At 46.1% G+C, this 22,555-nt stretch overlaps 2 protein-coding genes across 4 annotated transcripts in view; one reads left to right on the forward strand and one right to left on the reverse strand.

Annotated features, from left to right (window-relative positions):
- Positions 1-2,064: 2,064 nt before the first annotated feature.
- YIPF5 (Yip1 domain family member 5) lies at positions 2,065-9,346 on the reverse strand. 2 transcript variants are annotated; one of them, XM_032197002.1, is made up of 6 exons: positions 9,278-9,346; positions 9,041-9,167; positions 7,352-7,521; positions 5,954-6,099; positions 4,758-4,939; positions 2,065-4,059 (listed from the first exon to the last, which is right to left on the reverse strand). In XM_032197002.1, the coding sequence occupies exons 2-6, from the start codon at positions 9,151-9,153 to the stop codon at positions 3,897-3,899; spliced, it is 774 nt and encodes a 257-aa protein (XP_032052893.1). In that variant the 5' UTR covers positions 9,154-9,167; positions 9,278-9,346; the 3' UTR covers positions 2,065-3,896. The 2 variants fall into 2 exon arrangements, with proteins under 2 accessions (XP_032052893.1, XP_032052894.1); XM_032197003.1 differs by having other exon boundaries at positions 9,041-9,163; positions 9,278-9,344.
- Positions 9,347-16,191: 6,845 nt separating this feature from the next.
- Positions 16,192-22,555, forward strand: part of KCTD16 (potassium channel tetramerization domain containing 16) — a 67,841-nt gene continuing 61,477 nt past the window's right edge. The window contains exons 1-2 of one of the 2 annotated variants that reach the window (XM_032196959.1): positions 16,192-16,583; positions 16,849-17,988. In XM_032196959.1, coding sequence (XP_032052850.1) covers positions 17,157-17,988 — 832 coding nt within the window. In that variant the 5' untranslated portion in view covers positions 16,192-16,583; positions 16,849-17,156. The remainder of the gene's footprint in view (positions 16,584-16,848; positions 17,989-22,555) is intronic. The other variant, XM_032196961.1, reaches the window with a different exon arrangement.

The raw sequence follows: 22,555 nt of genomic DNA on the forward strand, positions 1-22,555 counted from the left end.
TATGCTGCAGACCCACCCAGTGGAGATGCGGGAAACAGCAAGCCCCAGTTATTCCACTCCTTTTTGTTTAAATCATTTTTGTTAAAGTTGCAGCATGTGAATGCTTGTCCATAGAAAGTTGTTCCCTCTTCTGCAAACCTGCTCCTGTGGCACAACATGCGGCAGTACCACAAACTGCTGGCTGCTCTTTTAGCTCGCGTGGTTCCTAAAGCACATTAGCAGACTCTGCAGCAGCTTTGGGAGGAACCAGCACACCGTCAGTGTGTGACCACCCGTGGCTGCTGCCAGGCCGTGCCCCAGCCCGACCCTCGCCCCCCGAAGCACTGCGCCCTGCTGCGCCCGCCGCTCCATGGAGGTCCCAGGTCCCTTGCACACAGATCGTGCAGTGAGTGAAGACGTCCCTGTGCTGATACTTGGAGACAAGCCTAAGAGCACTCCAGCTTCTCATTACAAACCCAGAGATGTTATTTGCAGTAACCAAGTCTGAACCATTCAAGTTCGTGGAAATAAGGTGACCGTTTCGGAGAGAAGCCAGCGTGGGAGCGGCACAAAGCTGCGCCAGGGAAAGTTCTGACTACACATGAGGAAAGATTTCTTTACCTTAAGAGTGGTCAAACGCTGGAACAGGCCTCCTAGAGAGGTGCCTGATGCCCCCCTCTCAGTGTTTGAGAGAGGTTTGGATGATGCCCTCAACAACAAGCTTTAATGACATATGATTTGTTGATGCTTACAGAAATTTTGCTTATTGAAACTGAATGGGAGTCAGCAGTTGCCTCATAGCAAAACAAATGACCTGGAACACACAGGTGCTGTCAAAACTTTGCTTTTGAATGGACAAACTGGGAAAAGCAACTTTTAATATAACTTTGTACAATAGGAAGTAATTTAAAGAGTGGGTGTGATAAAGCAATTAGCTTTAAAAAAGCAATGCCAGCATTCATACATGAACACTTTAAGCTGAGCAACATGAAAATGTCAAGAGACAATGCAGTGTGAAGCAGGTAGCATTAACACTTCATCAGAAAACTAGATGAGAATACTGCTGTTAACAGACAGTGGGGGAGAATTCAGATTTAGGAAAGTAGGAAAAAAAAAAAAAAGCCGAAGTATAACTAAAGGCAAATGTGGGAGTGAAGAATTACAGCACATAATCTTCTCATTCCATGTGACAGTAAGATTAAATAGTCTGAAACGTAACTAAAATTGAAGCAGGTTCTAGGACAAAACAGTATTATAGTAGGTTATAGTAGGAAATCAATAGAATTGATTTTGGAAAGGCAATAAACAGAGTCAATGGAATCACATTAACTAACCTACCAGAACCCGGGGATATTTAAGACTACCAGTTTAGATACATTATGATTTTGTGAAGCCCTCTATGAATTAAAGTCTTCGACCTTCTACTCCCACTTCCTACTTCCACTCCTGCTCCCAGGAGCCCAGGTGGAAATTCATCGCTGAATTCACCACAATGTGGTCTGAAGAACACAGAATGCTCCTGAAACTATCAGGTCAAACCTCACTGCTTAAGTAGAGCATGTAGCATCCTCCACTGTCAGAATAGGGACTTTGTGATGATGTATACACAGAAATACGTTTTGATATGGTCTTTCCAACTCAGTAGTTGTGCAATTAGTGCTACACTGAGATGGGTGGATTTTAACATTTTTCCTTTGCACTTAACTTCTAGGATGATCACTTACCTATTGTTATAAATAACTTCTGTCACCACAGCAAGAGAAATCTACAAAAATCAGTGCAAGCTTTAAGAAATGAACCATGCATGCAAGGTAAGCTTAATTAGCCAACAACAAAACAATATTTGAGTATTTAGAACCTGACATGCTCGAGGAAGTATGCCAGTTTTTATACTTCTTAGAAGCATTCTGTATTTAATTAGGTCTCATTAGTAAAGGCAATCACTGTAACTTATTTGCAGAAACACAGGACATCATGCTCCATCAGAAGATAATGTTCTTCAATGAAAAGAGGACTTTGAGCGCCAGGCCGGCTAATCCAAAGAAAATCAGAACTAAAACATGCAGAGTAAAACATTCCAGTAAATAAAATAAACTCAACTGTTTTATTTAGGATGATAACTCATAATAAAGTATCAAAGTATAAAATTATCTGGGCTCTTGAATCCAATTCTTGAAGGAAATTGAATTTTATGAGTTTTAAAATTCATTACAACAGCCAGATACAGTACGTAAGTCAAAACAGTTTTCTGCATCAGTGTTTAGTTCTTAATGCTTTCACACTCATTCAGCACTTCCCACAGCTCCCAGGAACACAACAAAGTTAGCTCCAGCCAAAGAAGGGGACCTCTTCAGTAACTTCTAGTGGGACTAGGAAGATTTTTTTTTTTTTTTTTAGGAGAACAAGAAGAACTAAAGGAAGAGTGAACAATAACATGCACTGGTCTGTGAAATTATTCACTCACGGTAGCTTTCCTTTGATGTAAGACCCATTCACGGACTGAGTCTTACAAGGTGTTAACATAACACATAAAATCTACGAATATATTATTCCACAGACCTGACAGATGAGCATCGGACTAACACCTTCAGTAAATTCAGTGAAATGAATTTACAGCATTTAATCCATTGGATTAAATTGTCCCTTGGATTAAATTGCTGAAAAATGGTAGTTATAATCTAGCATTTTGATAGAGCTTCTTCATTTCCAAGGGAAAGAAAAAAAGATTATCTTCCCTTTCCATTGAGTTAAGTTGTTTTCTTGCTTTTGAGAATTAGCAAGTGCTTCTGTGAAGACCAGGCATTTTTGCTTTCCTACCTCCTACACTTGTAAGACTTCTTGTAAGCATCTGATATCACAAACTAGATTATATTTGTAATGTAAAATTAAGTATGTATGGCTGAAGCAAATATCAAATCCACTAACTGAATACATTTTTAAATATGATTTTGCTTCCATATGAAAGTTCCTATTTTAATAACCGAAGTCCATTCAAAAATAAAGATTGGAAAACTCAAACAACGTTCTCAAAATTTAAGGAAAATTTAATCAATATACCTTACTTTTACAGTAACTACAATACTGGCAAGCATAACATTTTCAAAATGGTGTTTTTCTTGGAAGTACTGCAAAAGAGATTACTCTTTGTCTACTATGTGCACCATTAGGGGAAAATCCTCTAGTTGAAGTCATCTTCAGAAGTTCAAGTTAACATATAGCTACTTAGACATCCAAATGTATTCATATTTCAAATGTGACAGAATTGCAGATCCTTTTAGTTTTTAGAGCATCTGTTTCCTAATTCATAATTTCAGTATCTTAAGTCTTGAAATACTATCACATCAAATGAACAAGTAAATGAGACCAAACAGTGTAAGTGTGTGTCTGTTAAAATATAGAAATAAATGTTTGTGTTCTTCTGTGCATTTTCCTTTTGGCAAGAGGGGAGAGGAAATGGGTTATTACTGCAGATTTATTCAATGAGAACTTCCAAATCCACATCATCTGTGGTTTTGTTAACTTCTACTGATAACAATCGTTCGATCTGTAACTGCATCCCTCCTCCCTCCCTCCCCTGAAAAAAAAACAAAAACAAACCCTCCCCCCCACTCCCCCACCAGCTCAAATAAACAACTAAAAGTTACTTTTCTAAAGATATAGGAATGGGAAAGAAATTACATTAACTTGATAAGCATGAACACTTATTAAAGCTATAGACACCTCAGGTCAATTGAGAACAGTATTCAAAGTCCTAAAAAAGTGAACACAAGACATTTGTTCCAGATGATTTAAACCTGGTCTAAGTTTTGTGATAGCAACACTATACAGGTGTTTGCAGCCGTGTCTGGTCCAACTACGTATTCCAAGTTGATGTCTTCATTTTGGCCCACTGGAGTCCAACAATTTGGACAGTCTCTTCAAAACACAGAAATGAGAGCAAAGACTCCATACAATAAAGCACAGGGGTATGCTACTAGAAGTTGCTGTCCTTCCATTGCTAAGGCAGAAATGAAGATTTTGGAAGCAGAAAAGCTGCACCAGCCGATGATTGCAGCTGTGAGAATAATTCCCATCACTCCCCTGTGAAGATAAAAACAGAACTCATTTAAGACTCATGTATTTAAACGTCATAACTAGACTCCTATTATGTTCTACAAGTTCTAACAACTTTATCTTTTATCTTCCGCATTTTTAAATGATAGAGTTCCAGTAAAAGATTTCAGAGCCATATTATTCAATTATCACAACATTAAAAAGCACCTTTGTACATATGAAATTTAATTTATTAAATAAACTATATTATTATATTAATATTACTAATATTAATATTAATAATAATATAACATTACTATATATTACTATATAAACTATATTAAATAAATAAACTATATTGTTCTGTTTCTTGCTGCTTTTCAGTTCTAATTTCATACAGTTATGAAGAATCACGTGGATTTTCTTTGTCTGACATTCAGTTTTGTACCTTAACTTATAAGCTATCTTTTCGACTTTGCAGGTAATAGTATTTATCAGATTCAAAGCTAACTGAAAACAAACTCAATACTGAAAGAGTCCATGTATTTAAAAGCTGCTGATTGACTTAAAGAAAAGCAGTATTCACATCTTTTTTCCAGTGAGAAAGTCGAGACTTATATTTTTACACTTACAAATTCCTGTCATATTGAAATTATAGACACGTTCATCACTATGAAATTTTCTTGTAATAACTTTATCTCACAGGAGAGGAATCTATTTAATCAAGTTATAGTTTATGTACTTACTGCAATGAAAACACAATTGCGAAAGTGGAAAGTAGGATCATAGGAAGAAGACAGTATCCAAGGACACTGGCAACGCAGCCAAATGAGACGCCTGTCATGCTCATTAGGTTCAGGAGACAAAACATCCCTAAGCATCCGATTGCACTTATCCCATACACATAACCAAACTGGATTTTACCAGCCTGAAAGTTAACCAGAGTACACATTAATTAATAGAACAAGTAACACCTGCCACAAACGAAGACAAGAAGAATTAATATTTACAGCATATGTTCATTTTCTCCATCATCCCTCCAACCACCAATTCCTAGATTCAAATTCAACATGCCATGTTTTCCCACAACCTGAATTCCAAGACACCTGTACATTTTGGACACCCAAAAGGCACATTTATCCAAAGTTTACCTATTTCAATAAATAGATTTTAATCAAATTGTTATTTTTGATCTGCAAAAGTCTATGAATTCCGCAGGAGTTAAAGAATCATAGGATATCACAGAACCATGCGATATCCCACGTTGGAAGGGATATCCCACGTTGGAAGGGACCCACAAGGATCACCAAGTCCACCTCCTGGCTTAGGCAACTAACCTCTCATGGTGATCTCTTTGAAGATGTCTTGCAATAATCTTTACAGGAGTAACGTTTAAGACTAGAAAAGTTTGGAACTTCTCTACAAATCTAGAGCTAAAATGCCTTGCGATAGACTCCACAGTGTTACAGAACAATGTGAATTGAAGCAAATATTAAAGCAGAAGGTAAAAGACAACTCAAAAATACAATGCATAATTCTGAAAGTAACACACCTCAATCTCTTTAAAAAAGCAGTTAAAAATCTGAGAACGAGTCACACACCCATTTCTGTGAAACAGGGAATGGTATTCCTCAAAAGTAGACTATGAAAAGAAATAGGCATTCCAGTGAAATAAATGGCATGCAAAAAAAAAACAAACTCCAAAGCTTTGACTTAAAATCCACAGAAGAAAAAGGGTAGCAAACTCGCAAACCTCAGGGAGTGCTGCACGAAGCCCCAGCTCCTCTCCCACCAAGCTACAAACTCCTAGTCACGATGCGATTTTTGTGGCCTCTATGCTAAGGAGTCAGTTCCATTGACCTACAGGTAACTTGTCTTTTTCCTCCAGTGTCTCGAGGCATATCAAAGCACAAATAATTATATTTGGCAATCAATGTCTTACCAGTAATAACGTGGCTCCAAAAGCTAAGCAGAAGACCATTGGTCCGGCCAAATCAGTCTCGTTCATGATGCTGCCATCTGCTACTTTTAGCGGGTGCAGCACTGTTAGTGTCTTCTGCCAGATGTGGTCGAAATTGATCCCCAATTCTGCAAGTTACATGAAACAAACTATGCATATTTATGTATTTTTACTTCTTTGTTTCACTGACAAGTTTTCCCTGCCCCTGCACTCTTAAATCTCCTCCAGGAACTATCCTACAAGGACCACAGAACTGAGTCATTCCCTCTGTCCTTGGGCTGCTGAGTGTGCTGCTTCCACAGAGTCCACGTCTCAAATGTTCTGCAGTGACAGGCTGGTTTCTAAAGAACCAGATAAGGCCTAAGAACAGTGTTCTGCGCCAGACCAAAGTTCATTTAGCCCAGCACATTGTCTCTGTAAGTGGCAAAGGAGATATGCATGGAGGAGTATCAGCAGAAGATACACAGATTCCCCAAACATTTCCCAAGTCTCTGGCGACTGGTGGCTCAAGGATTTCAAATTCAAAGTAGTTTCTCCATACTTAGTTATCCTCGTTGGATTTCTCCTTCACAAACCTCCTATCCTCTTATTGAATCCACTGAGAAAAACACAACCCTTTTAACATTTGACTCATTTTACAGCTTCTTGCACCTAGATAGGATTTCAAGGCTCCGTCCATACAATTTAACCACAGCTGTGCAAACACGTATTTGCCCACCCCAGGCCCTGGGAAGTATTTACACAAACAAAATAATTTTGTGAATAATATAAACAAGCACAGCTGGGTGGAAAGAAAATACAAACACCTGCCTCTCTGACCAGCAACACGAAGGGCTTCTTCAGTTGTTTGGTACTGAACAATGATGTATATGAGCTGGCAACTCAGCTACAGACACTGACTACCTAACCATTCTGGCATTTGGCACACTCTTTATTCTGCACAGGAATTTCTGCAGCGTACAGCACTCCTCTTTAGTAATGCAAGACTTCAGTTCTAATCACAGAATCAACTGCAGCTAACAGCATCAACTTATTTTCACAAAAAAAAAAAAAAAATTACAATTTGCTACAAGTATGATTTGCAACAACAAAATTATTAAATGTTTTAAGTGCTGTATGAAGTTGGGCTATTCATTTAATTATTATGCCTTCCACTGAACAGATAGCATGAAGCAATAAAGCATAATGCTAAAACCGTGTCCAAATGTTCACACAAGAACGTGCAAATTATATACTGAAATACAGGTAAATAACAAAAAACTAATGAGAATTTCAAGTCAATTGTGTACTTCCAGAAAGAGGAGAATACACACCCTACTACTCAACTCATCCCCAAGCTGGGAGGAGTTTTGGATTTCAGCCACAAAGCTCAAATTATACCTTCTAATAGAGGAGGCTCATCCTCAAAGTTACTTCCATAAAAAGACTGTGCTGAGGTTGGAGTATACGTCTGTGTTGGCTGGTAAATCTGCCCCGTGTACGGCTGCTGCTGCATCATCTCCGGAGGGACGAATCCGCTTTGCTGGGAGTACTCGTAGCCTCCATACTGCCTACGGGGAACGACAGCACGTTACGGACGGATACAGAACTTCATTTTAAACACCTCCCTGCACAAATCAAAGCTTTTTCTCAGCAAATAAACCACAGCAAACAGATCTGTCTTTCCTCCTCTTTTCAACAGTCACATTCAATGCTCCCCTACTCAATTGCAAGTGTTTTAGGCACTTAACCACATTCATCTGTTCAAACCATTAATAACAATGCTGATGAGCTAAAGATGATGTAATACCATAAGCTGAACACGGTAATTATCGTTACGCGTGCTTTTGTATTGCTTTTAAGTCAGAGGCCTGCAAAAATGAGCGTTATCCATTGACTGAATTACTGCCACAACTTGCGGACATGTAAAAGAGTATAAAAAATTTAAGTCACAAACTAATCCAATTGTCCGTTAATTACTACTGACAACTCACTTGATGCCAGCATTAATTTACAATTGAGAACGTTCACTTGCAAATTCACTGTTACAGAACAAAGTAGCTTGTACTACCACCTTCATTGCCCTCCATATTTAAGAAAAAATCAGCCTAAGGAAAAAAAATAAAACCATATTTTCCTCTTTACTTACACACCACGACCAACAGTTAGCCTTATGACACATAAAAAGGAATTATGGTGTGGATTCTAAACACGGTGACATCTACCTAGAGGACACGATGCTGGGAGCAAGGGGGGAGCAATTTTTCAGTTTCTATTTGGCACTTTCTCAAATATTTGCTAACACGTTTATACTGTCTTTGCAATACCATTATAGATTTCACATGTATAAAAACATATGTGGTTATAGACATCTTGAAAGAAAATAAGCCTCATCAGAGCTATCTTTTCTTCCTAAACAAACTCCTAAGTTAATCTTGCTGCTAACAGTCTCTGAGTCTGACTACAAAGACTTCAGTAAATGTCTCCAACAAATTTAGAACTACAGAAACACGAACATAAAGAAGGAAAACCCAGAACTCACTCTCCTTTTCTTGTGCCAGTACAGCCCAGCCTCATCACAGCCCAACAGTCCTTGTCGGGATGCAAACATGCATTAACCTGCTCCATCTATCACAGCCAACAAACTCAGGCCACGTACCTGACAGAAATCCTCAGCCTGGGACTACGGATGTACAAAGCACTCACAAGAGCCCCTGCGACCTAGAAAAGTCTGCCACAGTTTTCTGATAAAGCCTAGAAAACACCACGGACACTACGGGCTCATTTATGACACTGTGACTAATTTTCATTCCCTGAGTAACCGCATACATCCTTAGGGAACACTGATAGCGGCCTTCCAAAGGATTACTTATATTACTACAATTTCCCACGCAGTATCCTGAGAGTCCTGCCTTTACGTTACAGCACAGACCGTGGGATACGCAGCGTGTAACCGCTATACACCTCATTTACGGGATTTAAGCGACACAGCAGCACCGCAGCAGGGCTCGGTGCCGGCCCTGAAGGCGCCGCGCTCCCCGGGGGCAGCGGGGCGGCCCCAGAGGCCGTTACCTGCCGTAGGGCCGTTACCTGCCGTAGGCCCGGCCGCCGCCGCCGCCGCCGTAGTCGTAGTGCTGGGCCTGCTCGTCGATGCTGTAGCCGGTCTGGAAGAAGTCCGTGGTGAAGCTGTCAAAGCCGGACATCTCCCGCACCCTGCCTGCGGGGAACACCGGGAGAGTGAGCCCGCGGCCCCCGGACCCCCTCAGCCCCTTTCGGACCCCCCAGACCCCCCCCCCCCCCGGTGCCCCCTGCCCGCCCCGCACCCACCGCGGCCCGGCCCAGGCGCGGCCCCCCCGGCGCGGCGCTGCGACGTGTCACCCTGCCGCCCGCCGCTTCCGGGGCCGCCGCGCATGCGTGCGACGCGCCCGCAGCGCGCATGCGCCGCCCGCCCCGCGCGCTGCCTGCGTGGCAACGCCGAGGGGGCGAGGCCCGGCGGGGTCACGTGGAGCGCGGGGCGGGGTGGTGGCTGGGTCTGAGGTGCGGCCTCACGCGGGGCCTGTGAGCGCCGTCCTCGCGCTTCTCGTTCTTTGCGGTTTTTTTACCTGTTAATCACCCAAATAAATGATGTTTTGAGCTCCTGTATGGTTTCTTGTCTTCGTTAAGGCCACGAATGGCGTTGCCCGCGGGCTCAGGCTGCCCCTGCGATCCCCGGAGGGCTCCCCGCGGGCTGGCGGTACCGGGGCGGGGAGCTGCGGGCGGTGGCAGGGCTTAGTGCCCCTCACACCAACACGTTAAATAAAGAGAACGTGCACCTGAGGCCCGATAAAATGTGCAGGAGCTGTGGGTCTGCTGGTCCTCGTCAGAGGCAGCTGTCAACCTGCGCTTTGCAAGTGGCTGCAGGAGCGGGAATTCCACGGAACTGAGGAAAAAACAAACAAACCAAACCAAAACAAAAACACAAAACTGAAACAACCCACGGTGCCTGTGAAATAGCCTGGCCTAGGGGAGGCCTGAGGAGAGGATCCCCCGGTGTTATGTGACAAATAGCAGTGGGGTGGATCCATCCCTGTGGGGACACGAGGGGCTGGCAGAAGCTGGTCACTCTGTTTTTCCTTCTAGTTCCATCGTTTTGCTCTTTTTTTTCCACTCAGGGCCAGGGGAAAAGCTGCCCTCGGACTGCTAATTAGAATTTGTTTTCATTAACTACCTCAGGTACTCGTGCAGAGCACAGGACGAAGCGAGTGTGCTGCTGACTCAGACGGGCTTGTGGACAGAGCCGGGGAAAACCCAGCTGAGGCAGTTTAGCTGAAACTTCAGAATGAGCTGAATCATAATTGCCACATTATTGTTGTTGCCGAATAGGTGCACAGTAATGAGATTCAGAAATGTTTACTTGTGCATGCATAAACAGTTGCAATCCCATGCGTGATGTAGCTGAACTTACGGGCATGCTAGAACAGATTGCTTGCCACTCGGGCACATGAGCTTCTGCAAATGTAAGACCCTTTTTCAAAGTAGGTTTTTTTTTATTATTATTATTTTTTAAATTCACTGTGGATTAGGACACAATTACAGTTATTTTGTTACAAGCTCTCATGGATATAATCTTCTTCTACTGAGATTACTGTATTTGAATAACAGTCCTGTTATAAGCGTCTCCTGCAGAACGTACCTTGTGGTGCAGGATATCCAGTATCTCCTGGGAACAGCCTTCCAGAAAATACGCATGTTTGTAGAACTGGATGAAATAACGATGTAGGAATTATAGTCACAGATAACACAGAGATCAGTGACTACGGTATAAGCTGCTTCCTGCACATTTGTAGTTTAGCTAAATGAGTGTTTGAAGGCTGAGAAGGCCCATGCTTTCATGGAAGACCTGTAGAGTGTGCAGGATACATCTGATGTTGATGGCTTAGTGCCGCTTTGATGAACTGTGTGACTTGGTTGCAGTTCACTAGACAGTGAAATTAGTCCCAAATTCCAGGCAGTGGGCTGTTTAATTATGATTTGCTGGTGAAATGCTCTTTGGCTAGAAATCTGTTTGGATTTGCTTAGATTATTAGAATTTGCTCACAGCTTAGGCTCGAGCTTTCATTAATTAGCTCTCTGTTTGCACTGGGCTTCTTAACATGACTTTAGGGTATCAGTTGTCTGCTTCAGCTTTGCAGGACAAATTCACACTTGCCTGTAGCAGTGAGTTGTCTGGTACAGGCCTATGGGTCCAAGGAAAGCAGTATCTTGCAGCTGCACAGCTATTGTCTTCTTGCATGACTTGGAAAGTACACTGTGGTAGCCAGCACTAATGGGAACAGGGGGAAGTTCATCCTTTTTATACCTTCTCCCCCAGTATGTTCTTTCTGGAGACGTATCAGAAACCCCTTCCTTCTCTCGTGAAGCAAAACAGAGATGATTTTACAGGGGCTTGTATGAAAATGAAGACTCTAAACAGATGTGGAAATGCATCAGTTTCTGCCAGTATATGCCTGACAATTCTTATTAGAGCAAGAACCCACAAAACATCTCTGCAGGTTGCCTGCGAGCAGCAGCTCTCACCCTGCCCGCTGGCGCAGCCTCGTTGCCTGGTAAGGCACCAAACACAGCCCCCTTCCTCAGGGGCAGTCCTGCCTGCGCCATGGACAGGGAGCAGATGCCTGGTTTTGTGAGACACATTGAAACAGGAAGATGGGAAGTATAAAAATACTCATGAAATTAGTGCATGGGTTACACAATGGCCATATCAAAATAATGCTACCCAGCGAGGACCAAAGTTTGTATTGGCTGCAACTTAAAAACCACACTATATTCACACTAGTGTAAATAACAGGATAATCTGAACCAGACTGAAGATAAAACTATTATCAAAGTTCTTTGGTAATGTGGGAGGAAAGGAAAAAGGAAGAAGTCTGCTGAAGAAAGCTTTGCTGTGGCAAAACATGTAAGAAAGTCTCGTAGCAAAAGGTGACTGAAAACAACAATTTTCCTTTGAGTTTAACAAGGTTGCTGATGCGAGTGCATATGAGGTCTCTGTCTGTTTGTACGTGCTGGGTGTATTGAAGTGTCCAACACACACAGGACTGTTTGTGTAGCAGATTGCTTTGCTGAACACCATCCATGAAATTCTACAGGATTTTTTAGCATTTGATGTATCAATTCCTGGTCAAAATGTTACCTGATGTACAATGGCTGCTACACAAACCAGTAGAACGTGATTCTTCCTCACTGTCAGTTTTTGGAAATCTAGCACCTTGTGCAATGAATTTGCTTTGGATTTGGTGTGTGATGAGAAGAGCACACAGTTTTCTTTGCAGGAGCTGTGCCCACATTCTGTATGTTACTTGATGGGGAAAAAATAATGTCTCATGTTTCCTGCTTGAATTATCGGCCTTACACAACGCCTGTGCTTACATGCTGAGTGGCTGTGAAAGCTATTCTTCCTCTTTGCCTTTTTTTGATGAAAATACATTATGCACTTGAGTTATGAATAAAAGATCAAGGGCAAAACTGTATAATGCTCTACTATGTACTTCGTAATAAACCCTGCTTTATGGCACTTGCACTTCTGCTAGCAGATCCTTTTCTTGGGGAGATCCTGCCATTTAGAGTTCCTTTATGCTTTTTCTCCAAAGTGAAATATTTGTTAGGTTGTCTTATTCACACCTACTGTGAAATTTCAGTGGATGAGATTTTCACTGTATGTAATTCACACTGCAGGATCAGTGGACAATGTGTTAATTTATCTCAGTGCCATACTTTTTCTTGCCTGGCTCTGTTCTTGGGAACTCAGTTTCCAGAGCTACCAGAGGGATGGGAAGACCACTCTGCTCTAGGAATGCTATACATCTTTTCTAAATTGCCTGGGTTGAAGGTCTGTTACTCTGCAACAGGCTGGGGTTTCTTTCTGCCAGGACTGTTACTGTCCTTTGCTATGGATTGAGTTTGGACTGGAAGTCTGTCTGGAAGCGCTGGCATCTGCCTGCAGGATGTGGTGGCTGGTTCTCCCCGCAACCAGTGTCCCTTCACACTGCGCTGACAATAGGCCACAGCTGGGCCCAAAGCATCTCCTGGGGCCAGACCTTCCTTTTCCTCTTCGCCACGCCACCCTCCTCAGCAACTGTGCTGTTCTCTGGGGCTCGGGAGAGTCCTGGCCTGCTGCAATGGGAGTTACAGAATTACAGAACACGTGGCTGGAGGCTCCTTTGGTGCACTACGAAGTCACTTCTGAATCAGTGTAAGTCAAGAACTGAAAACTTTACTTTCTTTACTTTACTTTTTTTCTTTACTTTACCATGTGGCTTTTTAGCTGAAATCTTATGTCCAAAATCCAACTTAGATATTTTTTTTCTTCCCAGAATTACTCCCTCAATTTCCACTAGAAATCATTGCTACTTCTGTGAGTGCCTGAAGTTCAGTGTGGTGTTTAAATGCTGATAAACAGCTTCTACATTTCTCGTTATACGTGGGCGGCTTGATTCGTATTTATAGCTGTGTGTTCGCACTGCGAGCTGTAAGGTGATGTGTGTACATACCATCGCTACTATACACTTAGCTGAATACTACCCTTTCTAACATCCATTGCTGCTTCTTTTTAGACACCTACCCCTTTTTAGCACCCGCAGAACTTGATGAAGTCAGTTGTCCCATGACTTTGTGAAGGCTTGGATGCTAACATAGCACTTTGTCATAAGGAGTGGCCTCAAACCTGTGAATGATGTCACATCGTTGATGTATCGGGTTTAAGCATAGCTCTGCTGTGACTTCTGGAACATACGCTCTAAGCTTGGGCTAAATTTTTCCCTAGCTATATTGAAGGTTATGTAGGCATCTGTTAAAAGTGGGACATGCTTCATCCTCCTCCTTTTGATAGATGCTGCTTTTCTTTTCCATCAAAGAACTGTAGCTGCACTTAAGTGAGCTGCTTTAGTTTTGCGGCTGAATAGGTAAGGTCCTTAGTGTGGTCCTGACACATATTTTACATTTAGGTCACCGGTGCATTTGGCCCAGATTTTGAAGTTTCACTCTTATCAGGCAGCATTTTGATGGATTTGGCCAGTGGCTCATATTTAGCAAGGAAGCAGTATGTGATGCTTCTAGTATGGAAGTCACTGCATCAAAGGAAATGATATTATATTGTATTGCAGTAAAATGATTGGAGCATCCTGTGTAAAGAAATAAAAGTAGGAGTTTAATTTCTTTCATGTATTGCTTGAAAGGTGCAGAAGCAGATACATTTCTAAAGCTGTTGAGATTAAAATTCTACAGTTTTTGTTCTTTTCAAAGGGCAATTCTGATTATAATTTTTCCAAAAGACTTAGAGCTTAAACACATCTGTGTTCATTAATCACACGGTATCGATGTCAAAATCCTTCACAGAACCTTATCCTCACTCCCTTGCCAGAGTGCCTGCACATCAGACTTGCTGTGTAGTTCCCACTTCTGCCCAGGGGACCTCTGCCACCCGCCTGTGATTCAGACCTCTGTGTGATCGCAGGTGTCTCTGGTGCTTGTCTGAACAAGTTCAATTTTTACTGGGCACAGTGAATTGATTCTCCAAGCCCTGCCAACAGGACACCACTGGCTTTATGAACATTGATTTAATTGTTATTAAAGCATATTAACTAACATTAATAACTAAAGTATTTGAAAAAGCTGATGCAATGCTCCTTGCTTTGAACCAGGGCAGCACGAATGAGCATAACTCCCAAAGGAAGCTTATCATTTCTTCTGCCTGGTCATGCAGATGTTAAACCCGCATGCCTTGACGATGCCAAACTCTTAAAGAAGTGATGAGGACGTCTAAGCTAACGTGTCCTCACATCACACCTTCACGTTTTCGTTCTAAGGATGAGAGCCCCTGACAAGCACTTCTTCGGCTGGCCTGCAGGAGCCGGAGTGAAGATGCGCAGTGCTTTGTCTCGTCCCGAGCTACATCGTGCAGCCTCTGCCGCGGCCCCAGATGCTGCTGGTTGGAAATTAGAGTGAGATCCAGAGGTGAGGGACAGATCTTTGGCTCAGGACCTTGGCTGTTGCTTCTTGATTAGTGAATGAATTGGGGTAAAAAGCAAGGTTTTGATTCAGGCGTGAATTTGAAAAATGTGTAAGTACACAAGTTGTGGTTTTCTCCCTTAGCCCTCGGAGTGGTACTTCTTACCGTGAGCATGCGGCGGTGTCGGTTGCTTTATGCTTCTGGCCCTGCTCTCAGAAGCTGGCGGAGCAGGAGCTGGGCTGGCAACTTGCACACCGCGATTCCACCCCGAAACCTCCCCTTTGGGGTCTGGGCACCGTTTGCACGGGAGCCTTGCTGTGTCCCCGCTGTGTCCCCGAGCAGCCTCACCGTGCCGGGACCGCTGCCCCCTGCAGCACCGCGGGCTTCGTGCGGCGGGGCCAAGGCTGGGGGGAGCCGGAGGGGACCGGGGGGGGGGGGCCGGGTCGGTACCTGCGGACCCGGGGCTCGGCCCGGGGCGGCTGCCGCGAGGTGGCGGTGCGGGCACGGGCACGGGCACGGCCGCGGGGAGCGCGGCCCCGGCCCCTGCCCCCGCCCCCCGGTGCCGCTCACCGGCGGGGCACAGCCGCGGCCCCGCCGGTCCCGGTCCCCCCCCGCCGCCCCCCGGCGGCCAGGCACGTGCGAGGGGCGGGGGCGCACCGGGAGGGGGGACCCCGGGGGAGAGGGGGGACCGGGGGGTACCGGGGGGGTACCGGCGAGGTGGCCGCGGGGAGCTCGGCCGGCACCGGGCGGCGGGGCGGGGCGGGCGGGGCGGGGCGGCCCCGGCGCTGTCCCCGGTGCTGGCGCGGTCCCGGCCCCGCTCCGCCGGGATGATGCAATCGGCAGCGCCCGCCGCCGGCACGGCCCCGCGCCGCTGAGCGGAGCCGCACCGAGCCGAGCTGAGCCGGGCTGAGCTGTGCTGAGCTGCACCGAGCCGAGCCCAGCCGGGCTGAGCTGAGCTGCACCGAGCTGAGCCGCATCGAGCCGGGCTGAGCTGAACTGAGCCGCACCGAGCTGAGCCGTGCCGAGCTGGGCTGAGCCGGGCTGATCTGAGCCGTGCCGGTCGAGCCGAGCCGAGCTGAGCCGGGCTGAGCCGCACCGAGCTGGGCTGAGCCGAGCCGAGCCGAGCCGAGCAGCGGGAGCGGCGGGCAGCTCGGCACAGCGCAGCGCACCGTATCGGACCGGAGCGCACCGTACCGCACCGTACCGGGCAGCCCCGCGGCGCCCCGGCCATGTCCCCGCCGCCCCCCGGCCCGGGGCCGCTGCCGCCGCGGGAGCCGCCGGAGCCCGGCCGGCCGTAGCGCGGGGTTTCTGCAAGTCATCCGCCCACCGCCGCCCTGCCCGGCCCCGCTCCGAGGACCCCGGTCGGATTTATGGGGGTTTTGCGCTTTTCGCTCCTTTCTTCTTCCTCCCCTCCCCGCCGTGCTGTGTGTACCGCTTCCTCTCGGCACCTGCCGCGGTTAACTTTCCTGTGACTCGGTTTAACTCTTGGGATCTCCGTGGATGTTGCTGAGAGCACTTTTCTTGCCTTTGCTGCCCCTTGCCGGGACCGGATTTGGTGCTAAGCGGGCTCTGTGTGCCTGTGTGTGTGTTCTGAGTGTCCTGAGATGTTGCTTTGCTGCACAGAGCTGTGCGTTACTTGTAACCAAGGTAAGAGCTGCCCTTCCCCTTGCCTCAGCTGCATGTCTAAAGCAGATGCTTGTTTAAAATGAACCCTGTGTTGTCTTTAAACCGTGGGGTCACACAGAGTCCTCCCCTTGGTCAGTACTTGGGAAAAGAAACGCAGAACTTGGCAAAAATAGATCTGTTTAGCAGGAAGCTAACTGCTTTCAAAAACCATCGGCTTCTCTCTGTTGCAATTTCTGGGATGCTTAAGAGAATAATTTGTGTCTTGTTTTGTTTTCCCTTTTAACAGACCCGTGAAGGATCATAGGCTTGGCTTGACCTTGATTTTGATGGCTTTGTTGGAAGATCTGATGATGTGATTGCATTTCGTGAAGTGATTGCTCTACAGCCCTTATGGCTTAGGATACAAGCCACTTCTGCCACACAGTTATCCATGGACAATTCCCATTTGTTTTAGACAAACCTTTATTATTTTTTTTCTTTTGTTTCCTCTTTCCTTTCACCCCATTTCTTCTTGATGTTGGGAGCCTTATTCTACACTTTGCCGTGATCGACCGTCCTGCTGCTCCTTGCTGCTGGTTTCTTTTTTAAAATACAATGGCTCTAAGTGGCAACTGCAGGACTTACCTTCCTGCTCGGGAGCAGGGGACCGGGCTGCACTCCTTCCCAGAGGTCGTGGAGCTAAACGTGGGTGGCCAGGTTTACTTCACTCGCCACTCCACCTTGGTTGGCACCCCTCACTCCCTGCTGTGGAAAATGTTCACCCCAAAAAGAGACACAGCCAACGATCTGGCTAAGGACTCCAAGGGAAGATTCTTCATCGACAGAGATGGCTTTCTATTCCGCTATATTCTGGACTATCTCAGGGACAAGCAAGTGGTTCTGCCTGACCACTTCCCAGAGAAGGGGAGGCTCAAGAGAGAGGCTGAGTACTTCCAGCTCCCGGACCTGGTCAAACTGCTGACTCCCGATGACAACAAGCAAAGCCCCGATGATTATTGCCACAGTGACTATGAAGAGGTCTCCCAAGGCAGTGACACGAGAATATGCCCCCCCTCGTCGCTCTTACCATCGGATCGGAAGTGGGGATTCATTACCATTGGGTACCGGGGGTCATGCACTATTGGCAGGGAGAGCCAAGCAGATGCCAAATTCAGGAGGGTCCCAAGGATTTTGGTTTGTGGAAGGATTGCTCTGGTCAAAGAGGTCTTTGGAGAAAGTTTGAATGAAAGCAGAGACCCAGACAGAGCTCCAGAAAGGTACACCTCCAGGTTTTATCTCAAGTTCAAGCATCTGGAGAGGGCTTTCGACATGTTATCCGAGTGTGGATTCCACATGGTGGCCTGCAACTCCTCTGTGACGGCTTCCTTTGTCAATCAGTACACTGACGACAAGGTCTGGTCCAGCTACACCGAATATGTCTTCTACCGTAAGTACGAGGCATTTCTAAGGGAGGCATCACTGCCTGTTCGAAGCCTGGTTCTGACCATGTGGTTCTCAAAGCCCAGAAAGTGCAAATTTCCTTGTGTCTGCTGCAGCTTAATTTTGATCTGGGGTGATATGCTTCAGTTTAAGCTTGCAAAAGGTAAAGCAAGGCTGAACTCGGTGCCTTGGTCTTGGCTAGGTGGCAGCACAGACTGCCAAAAGCGCCCATCCCCGCGGCGAAGGCTCCGCGCCTCTGAGCGGCTCAGCCATCCCATGGCCTTGCACACTTCTGCGTGCGAGCGCGATGCGATGGGAGCCTTGCAAACGCGCTGCAGATTTAATTACAGAAAATCTTCAAACGGGATTCAATTTGCAAAGGTAAAAGCTGCTTGATAATAGTCAAGCATAGTCAGCCAAACCATCTGTCAGCAAACCCGACACACTTACGTGCAGGGAAGGGAAAACAAAATCCCGTCCCCCTGGCTGCTTTTCAACGGGGAGCCTTCTCAGAGCCAACTGATGTGCTCTGAAATGAGGGCTCAGAGCAGAGAGAGGCGAGTTGCTGTGCCTTGTTATGCAACATGCCTATGAAAAACAGTCCTCATAATGAGAAGTATCTGCCCTGCTTACTGCAATCACATCAGATCACATACTGTTGTGGTAATTTTAGCTGATAGCTCTAGCAGGCTCATTAACTTTCTAAGTTGATATTCAGGTAGAGGTACTGTTACCAATGGTAACACGAGGGTGATTTTGATTCTATAATTCTGTATCAGAAAATCGTTCCCCAACTGCTGTGCTTAAATGTGCAAGAGGTTCGTGAGGATGTTTTCTTCCATTTTCATCTAAAGAGGGTGAAGGATGGAACATTTTCCCAGTCCATTTGTACAAATGGGCTTCAGCCAGCTGCTGCTTTGGGCAGAGGGATTTAAGGAAGGATAAAAATTGCTTTGCCTGCAGATCTGCCACGGTGTGTGCAATGCTTACAGTTGGCAGGCTTGGTAATGTGGGGAGCTGACAAAAGTTTTAGATGAAAGATGTATCAGGAAGTGAATAGTTGATGTGTAACGCTGGGTTCAGCGCCATCTACTCGTGTCTCAGCTCAACAGGCAACCCTAAGCTGCTTATGTAATGATGCTTAAGTTAGCATCCTAAAGAGCTATCTGTATTTTTGACATGCACAGATTTATGTAAAATTAGTTTTCTAGCTGGATTTCTTAGCAAAATGGTTCAGAGGTCTTGGATCGGCTCATATGCTAACAAGGATAGATGATTTCTATTATTAGGCTTCTCGTGTTTGAAAATTATAGCGTCTTGTAGAAGTTAGAGGAGAACAATTCATGTAGCTAAAGGAATGGATTAGAATAAATTGTATTTAAATTTAGAATCAGGAAGAAAAGTTCTTTATAGGCTCAATGTTTTGCTAATTGAAGAGAGGATGAAAGTAGGTTCTACACAAATTAACAAACACAATCTACTGACTCCCATATGAATTGAATTTTTACCTTTAAAGGTTGCCTTTTGCTCCCACATCATTACAGTTAGGGTACCGAGATGAGAGGTACCTTACAAATTTTGGAGAGTGGAAATCTATAGCAGGCATCACAAAATCTCCCACCAATACACAGAATGCCCAATCCAATTAAAGTTCTTGGAAAGACGTATCCAGTCAACACGCTTTGCATTTGGTTCTTACTGGTTCTGTCTATTTTTGACACTGGTACAGTTTCAGAGATGGATTTTTCCAAAGGTCCTTCCCTAGGAAAGCAATGACTGTGATGCCAAACCACTCTTTTATCTCAATCCAGCTCTCCCTGTTCACTTCATGCTGGTTGCTGCTCGCTGTGCTGGAGCTGCTGGGGGCTGCAGAGGTTCCTGGCGGTGTGCATGGGCTCTGGCCGCAGCTGGGTGCAGGGAGGAGCACGGTGCCTGCAGAATTCACTGGAGCAAAAGGAGCCCCTTTCCAAACCTCCCAAAGGCTTTCATTTTAAACTTTGAGGACCAATAAAATTGACATCTGGCGTTCTAGTGGAATATTACAACTTCTCTGCAGCTGTTTAGCCATAATTATTTAATTAGAAGCTGCCAACTGTGTCTATATTAGCATTAATTCATCAAGCTGTTGCAGTCAGGTTAATGGTCCTAAACATGGGCGGTGTCTAAAACAACTGGTTAGGCAGATGCAAAGGTGGTCGTCGCAGAGCAGCTCACTAGCTGCTGCAAAATGCACGGCTGAGGGGGTCGAGAGCTGAGAAGGGATGACTGTTCCCAAAGGAGGAAGAATAGGGGGGAAAACAGTGTTTTGATGCACCAAATACACAGCGTGCTCCAAATACTCCTCAGAAGGTAAATAGCTGTGGTTGGCATGAAGATAAAGAGCATTCTTCACGTACAAATCCTTCTGGAAGCAGATCAGATGGGCTGATGGGGGTGTAAACCGTGCAGCTATTCACATGGGTACAGTGCGTGCTGTTAACAGCGTTGCATGATTAATATTGTATGATAGTTTATCCCCTCGTTCAAGTTTAGGTGCTATTAAGGCTAATGGGAGATTCGTGTTCTCCGTGGAGGAGCTTTTCCCGAAATGCAGGGCACGCAGAAAGCGTCCAGAACAGCAAACCTGCAGCTGTTTTGCTGAGTGGGTGGTGAGATGGGCTGCAGAGCCCGCACACAGGATGACAGTGCAATCCTGGGAGCGCAGCTGGGCTCCGCTCCAGCTTCAAGTAGGCCAAGGCGAAGCAGGGTTTGGAGACGGGCTGTGCTGAGCCATTAGGCCCATAATTAAGCAGTTCTTTGAAACGCAGTCGCTGAGTGGTGGGTGGGCAGGAGCTGCAGCCTGTGTTCCTGCTCGCAGGTGGGGCACGAGTGGAGGAAGGGATGGGGGTTCCGCTCATGCATCTTCTTTCCCTCCAGTTTCTGTTGTGCCAATGAAATTAAAAAATAAAATAAAATACTACCTACAGTTGGATTTCTGAATTGAACACTTTGGTGGTTTTCCCTCCTGTTTTGTCAATGATCTTGAAGTAAAACCCCACCCCAAACACTCAGATTTTGAAGAGAGTGATGGCCTCTGCTTAGATCTTCACTTTAAGCTGTCTCCAGCCTCTACAATGGGATGAATCACAGATGCACAGGGGAACATCTGGTGCGTGCTGGGGGGGTGGCGGTGGTGGTGGTGTTAAAGCATATGGGCTGGCTCAGCCTTCTGTAGCCTGGCCCCATTCCTGGCTTCGCAGTGCCAGAAGCAGGCTCTCCCTCACCACGTCCCGTAACCTACACACCAGCCCTTTTTGCTTGGATCCAGGCATGCAGAGCTGCCCGGACTGTGGGTGACCGTCCTACACGTGCACGCTGTGGGTGCCAGAAGTGCAACATGACAGGCTGGAGATGGAGGAGGAGGAGGAGGCCTTAGCTTCGGGCAGCAGGTCAGGGACAGGGCACTGCGTGTACGTGTCTGCAGAGCAGCTGGGAGCAGTGTGACAGGGCTGTGGGGCGGGCTGTGATGGGGAGAAGATGCATTTTAGCCCCTCAGGGTATCACTGTGTCCTCCAGGACCCCGTGGCACGTCCCTTCTCTCTGCTTTTCAGCAGCAGGGATTGTAACAGGCTCTCAGAACAGTCCCTGCTGCAGAGGGGAGGTCTTGACTGCAGCACATTGTGGTTGCCCCTGCCTCTGCTCGCGTGGCTCCCCGGCCAGGGGCACGGCTCACAGCACGAGGCTGCGGGTGCCCTCTGCTCAGCTGGAGCAGCAAAGGAGGGGGAGAGGAGAGACACTAGGCAAAACGGAGCAAATATAGAAGTACAGATGGAGGAAAGGGTGAGAAAATTCACACACAATCTGGAGGGAAAGAACTAGGGAAAAGATGGGGGTACTGACAGCTACACCAAGAGAATTTGTTAGAGACGTCAAGCCTGCAATTTATCCCAAATGTTTCCCCACAACAGGCAGGTGGAGAGGGCTTGAGAAAAGCTCCTTCAAGTTCACTGGCAGAAAAGAATATGGAGGTTGAGATAGCTGCCTGTCCCTGCCCTTCCTGGGGCCATCTGCAAAGTCTGAGCAAGTATGAGGCAATCAGAACAACCGGCCTGGTGCGCTTAAGCCTCGCCTTGCACCAGACACTTCACATCTGTGCGCAGGTCGCAGCTCAAGTATCTGCAAATGCTCCAAGGACACCATGGGGCAATCCTGGCCCTGCATCTCCAATAGCCAGCGGTTAGCCAACAAGGATCTTGCTGCTGAAGGGCGGGTGCTGCCTCCACTGGCTCTAGTGGCAGTGATAAATGATGGCCTCCTCGCCTCCCTCCTTCACGAGGATGCTGGCTGGGTGTCATTGTCACTTGCTGGTAGGAGGCTGAGGTATTTCTGAAGTAGATTTCAGGTTCTGGGTTAAACAGATGAGACCTCTTGGCTGGGGCTGTGCAGAAGGAAAGCTGAGCAGACACATGGTCTGATTTTTTTGGGCGATCCTTTGGGGACCCAGGAGTTGGACTTCATGAGCCTTGTGGGTCCCTTCCAACTTGGATATTGTATGATTCCACAATGCTACCCTCTGCGAGGGCTCTCTGATGGCT

This window comes from Aythya fuligula, chromosome 14 (genome assembly GCF_009819795.1).
Source record: "Aythya fuligula isolate bAytFul2 chromosome 14, bAytFul2.pri, whole genome shotgun sequence".
Taxonomy (NCBI): Eukaryota; Metazoa; Chordata; class Aves; order Anseriformes; family Anatidae; genus Aythya; species Aythya fuligula.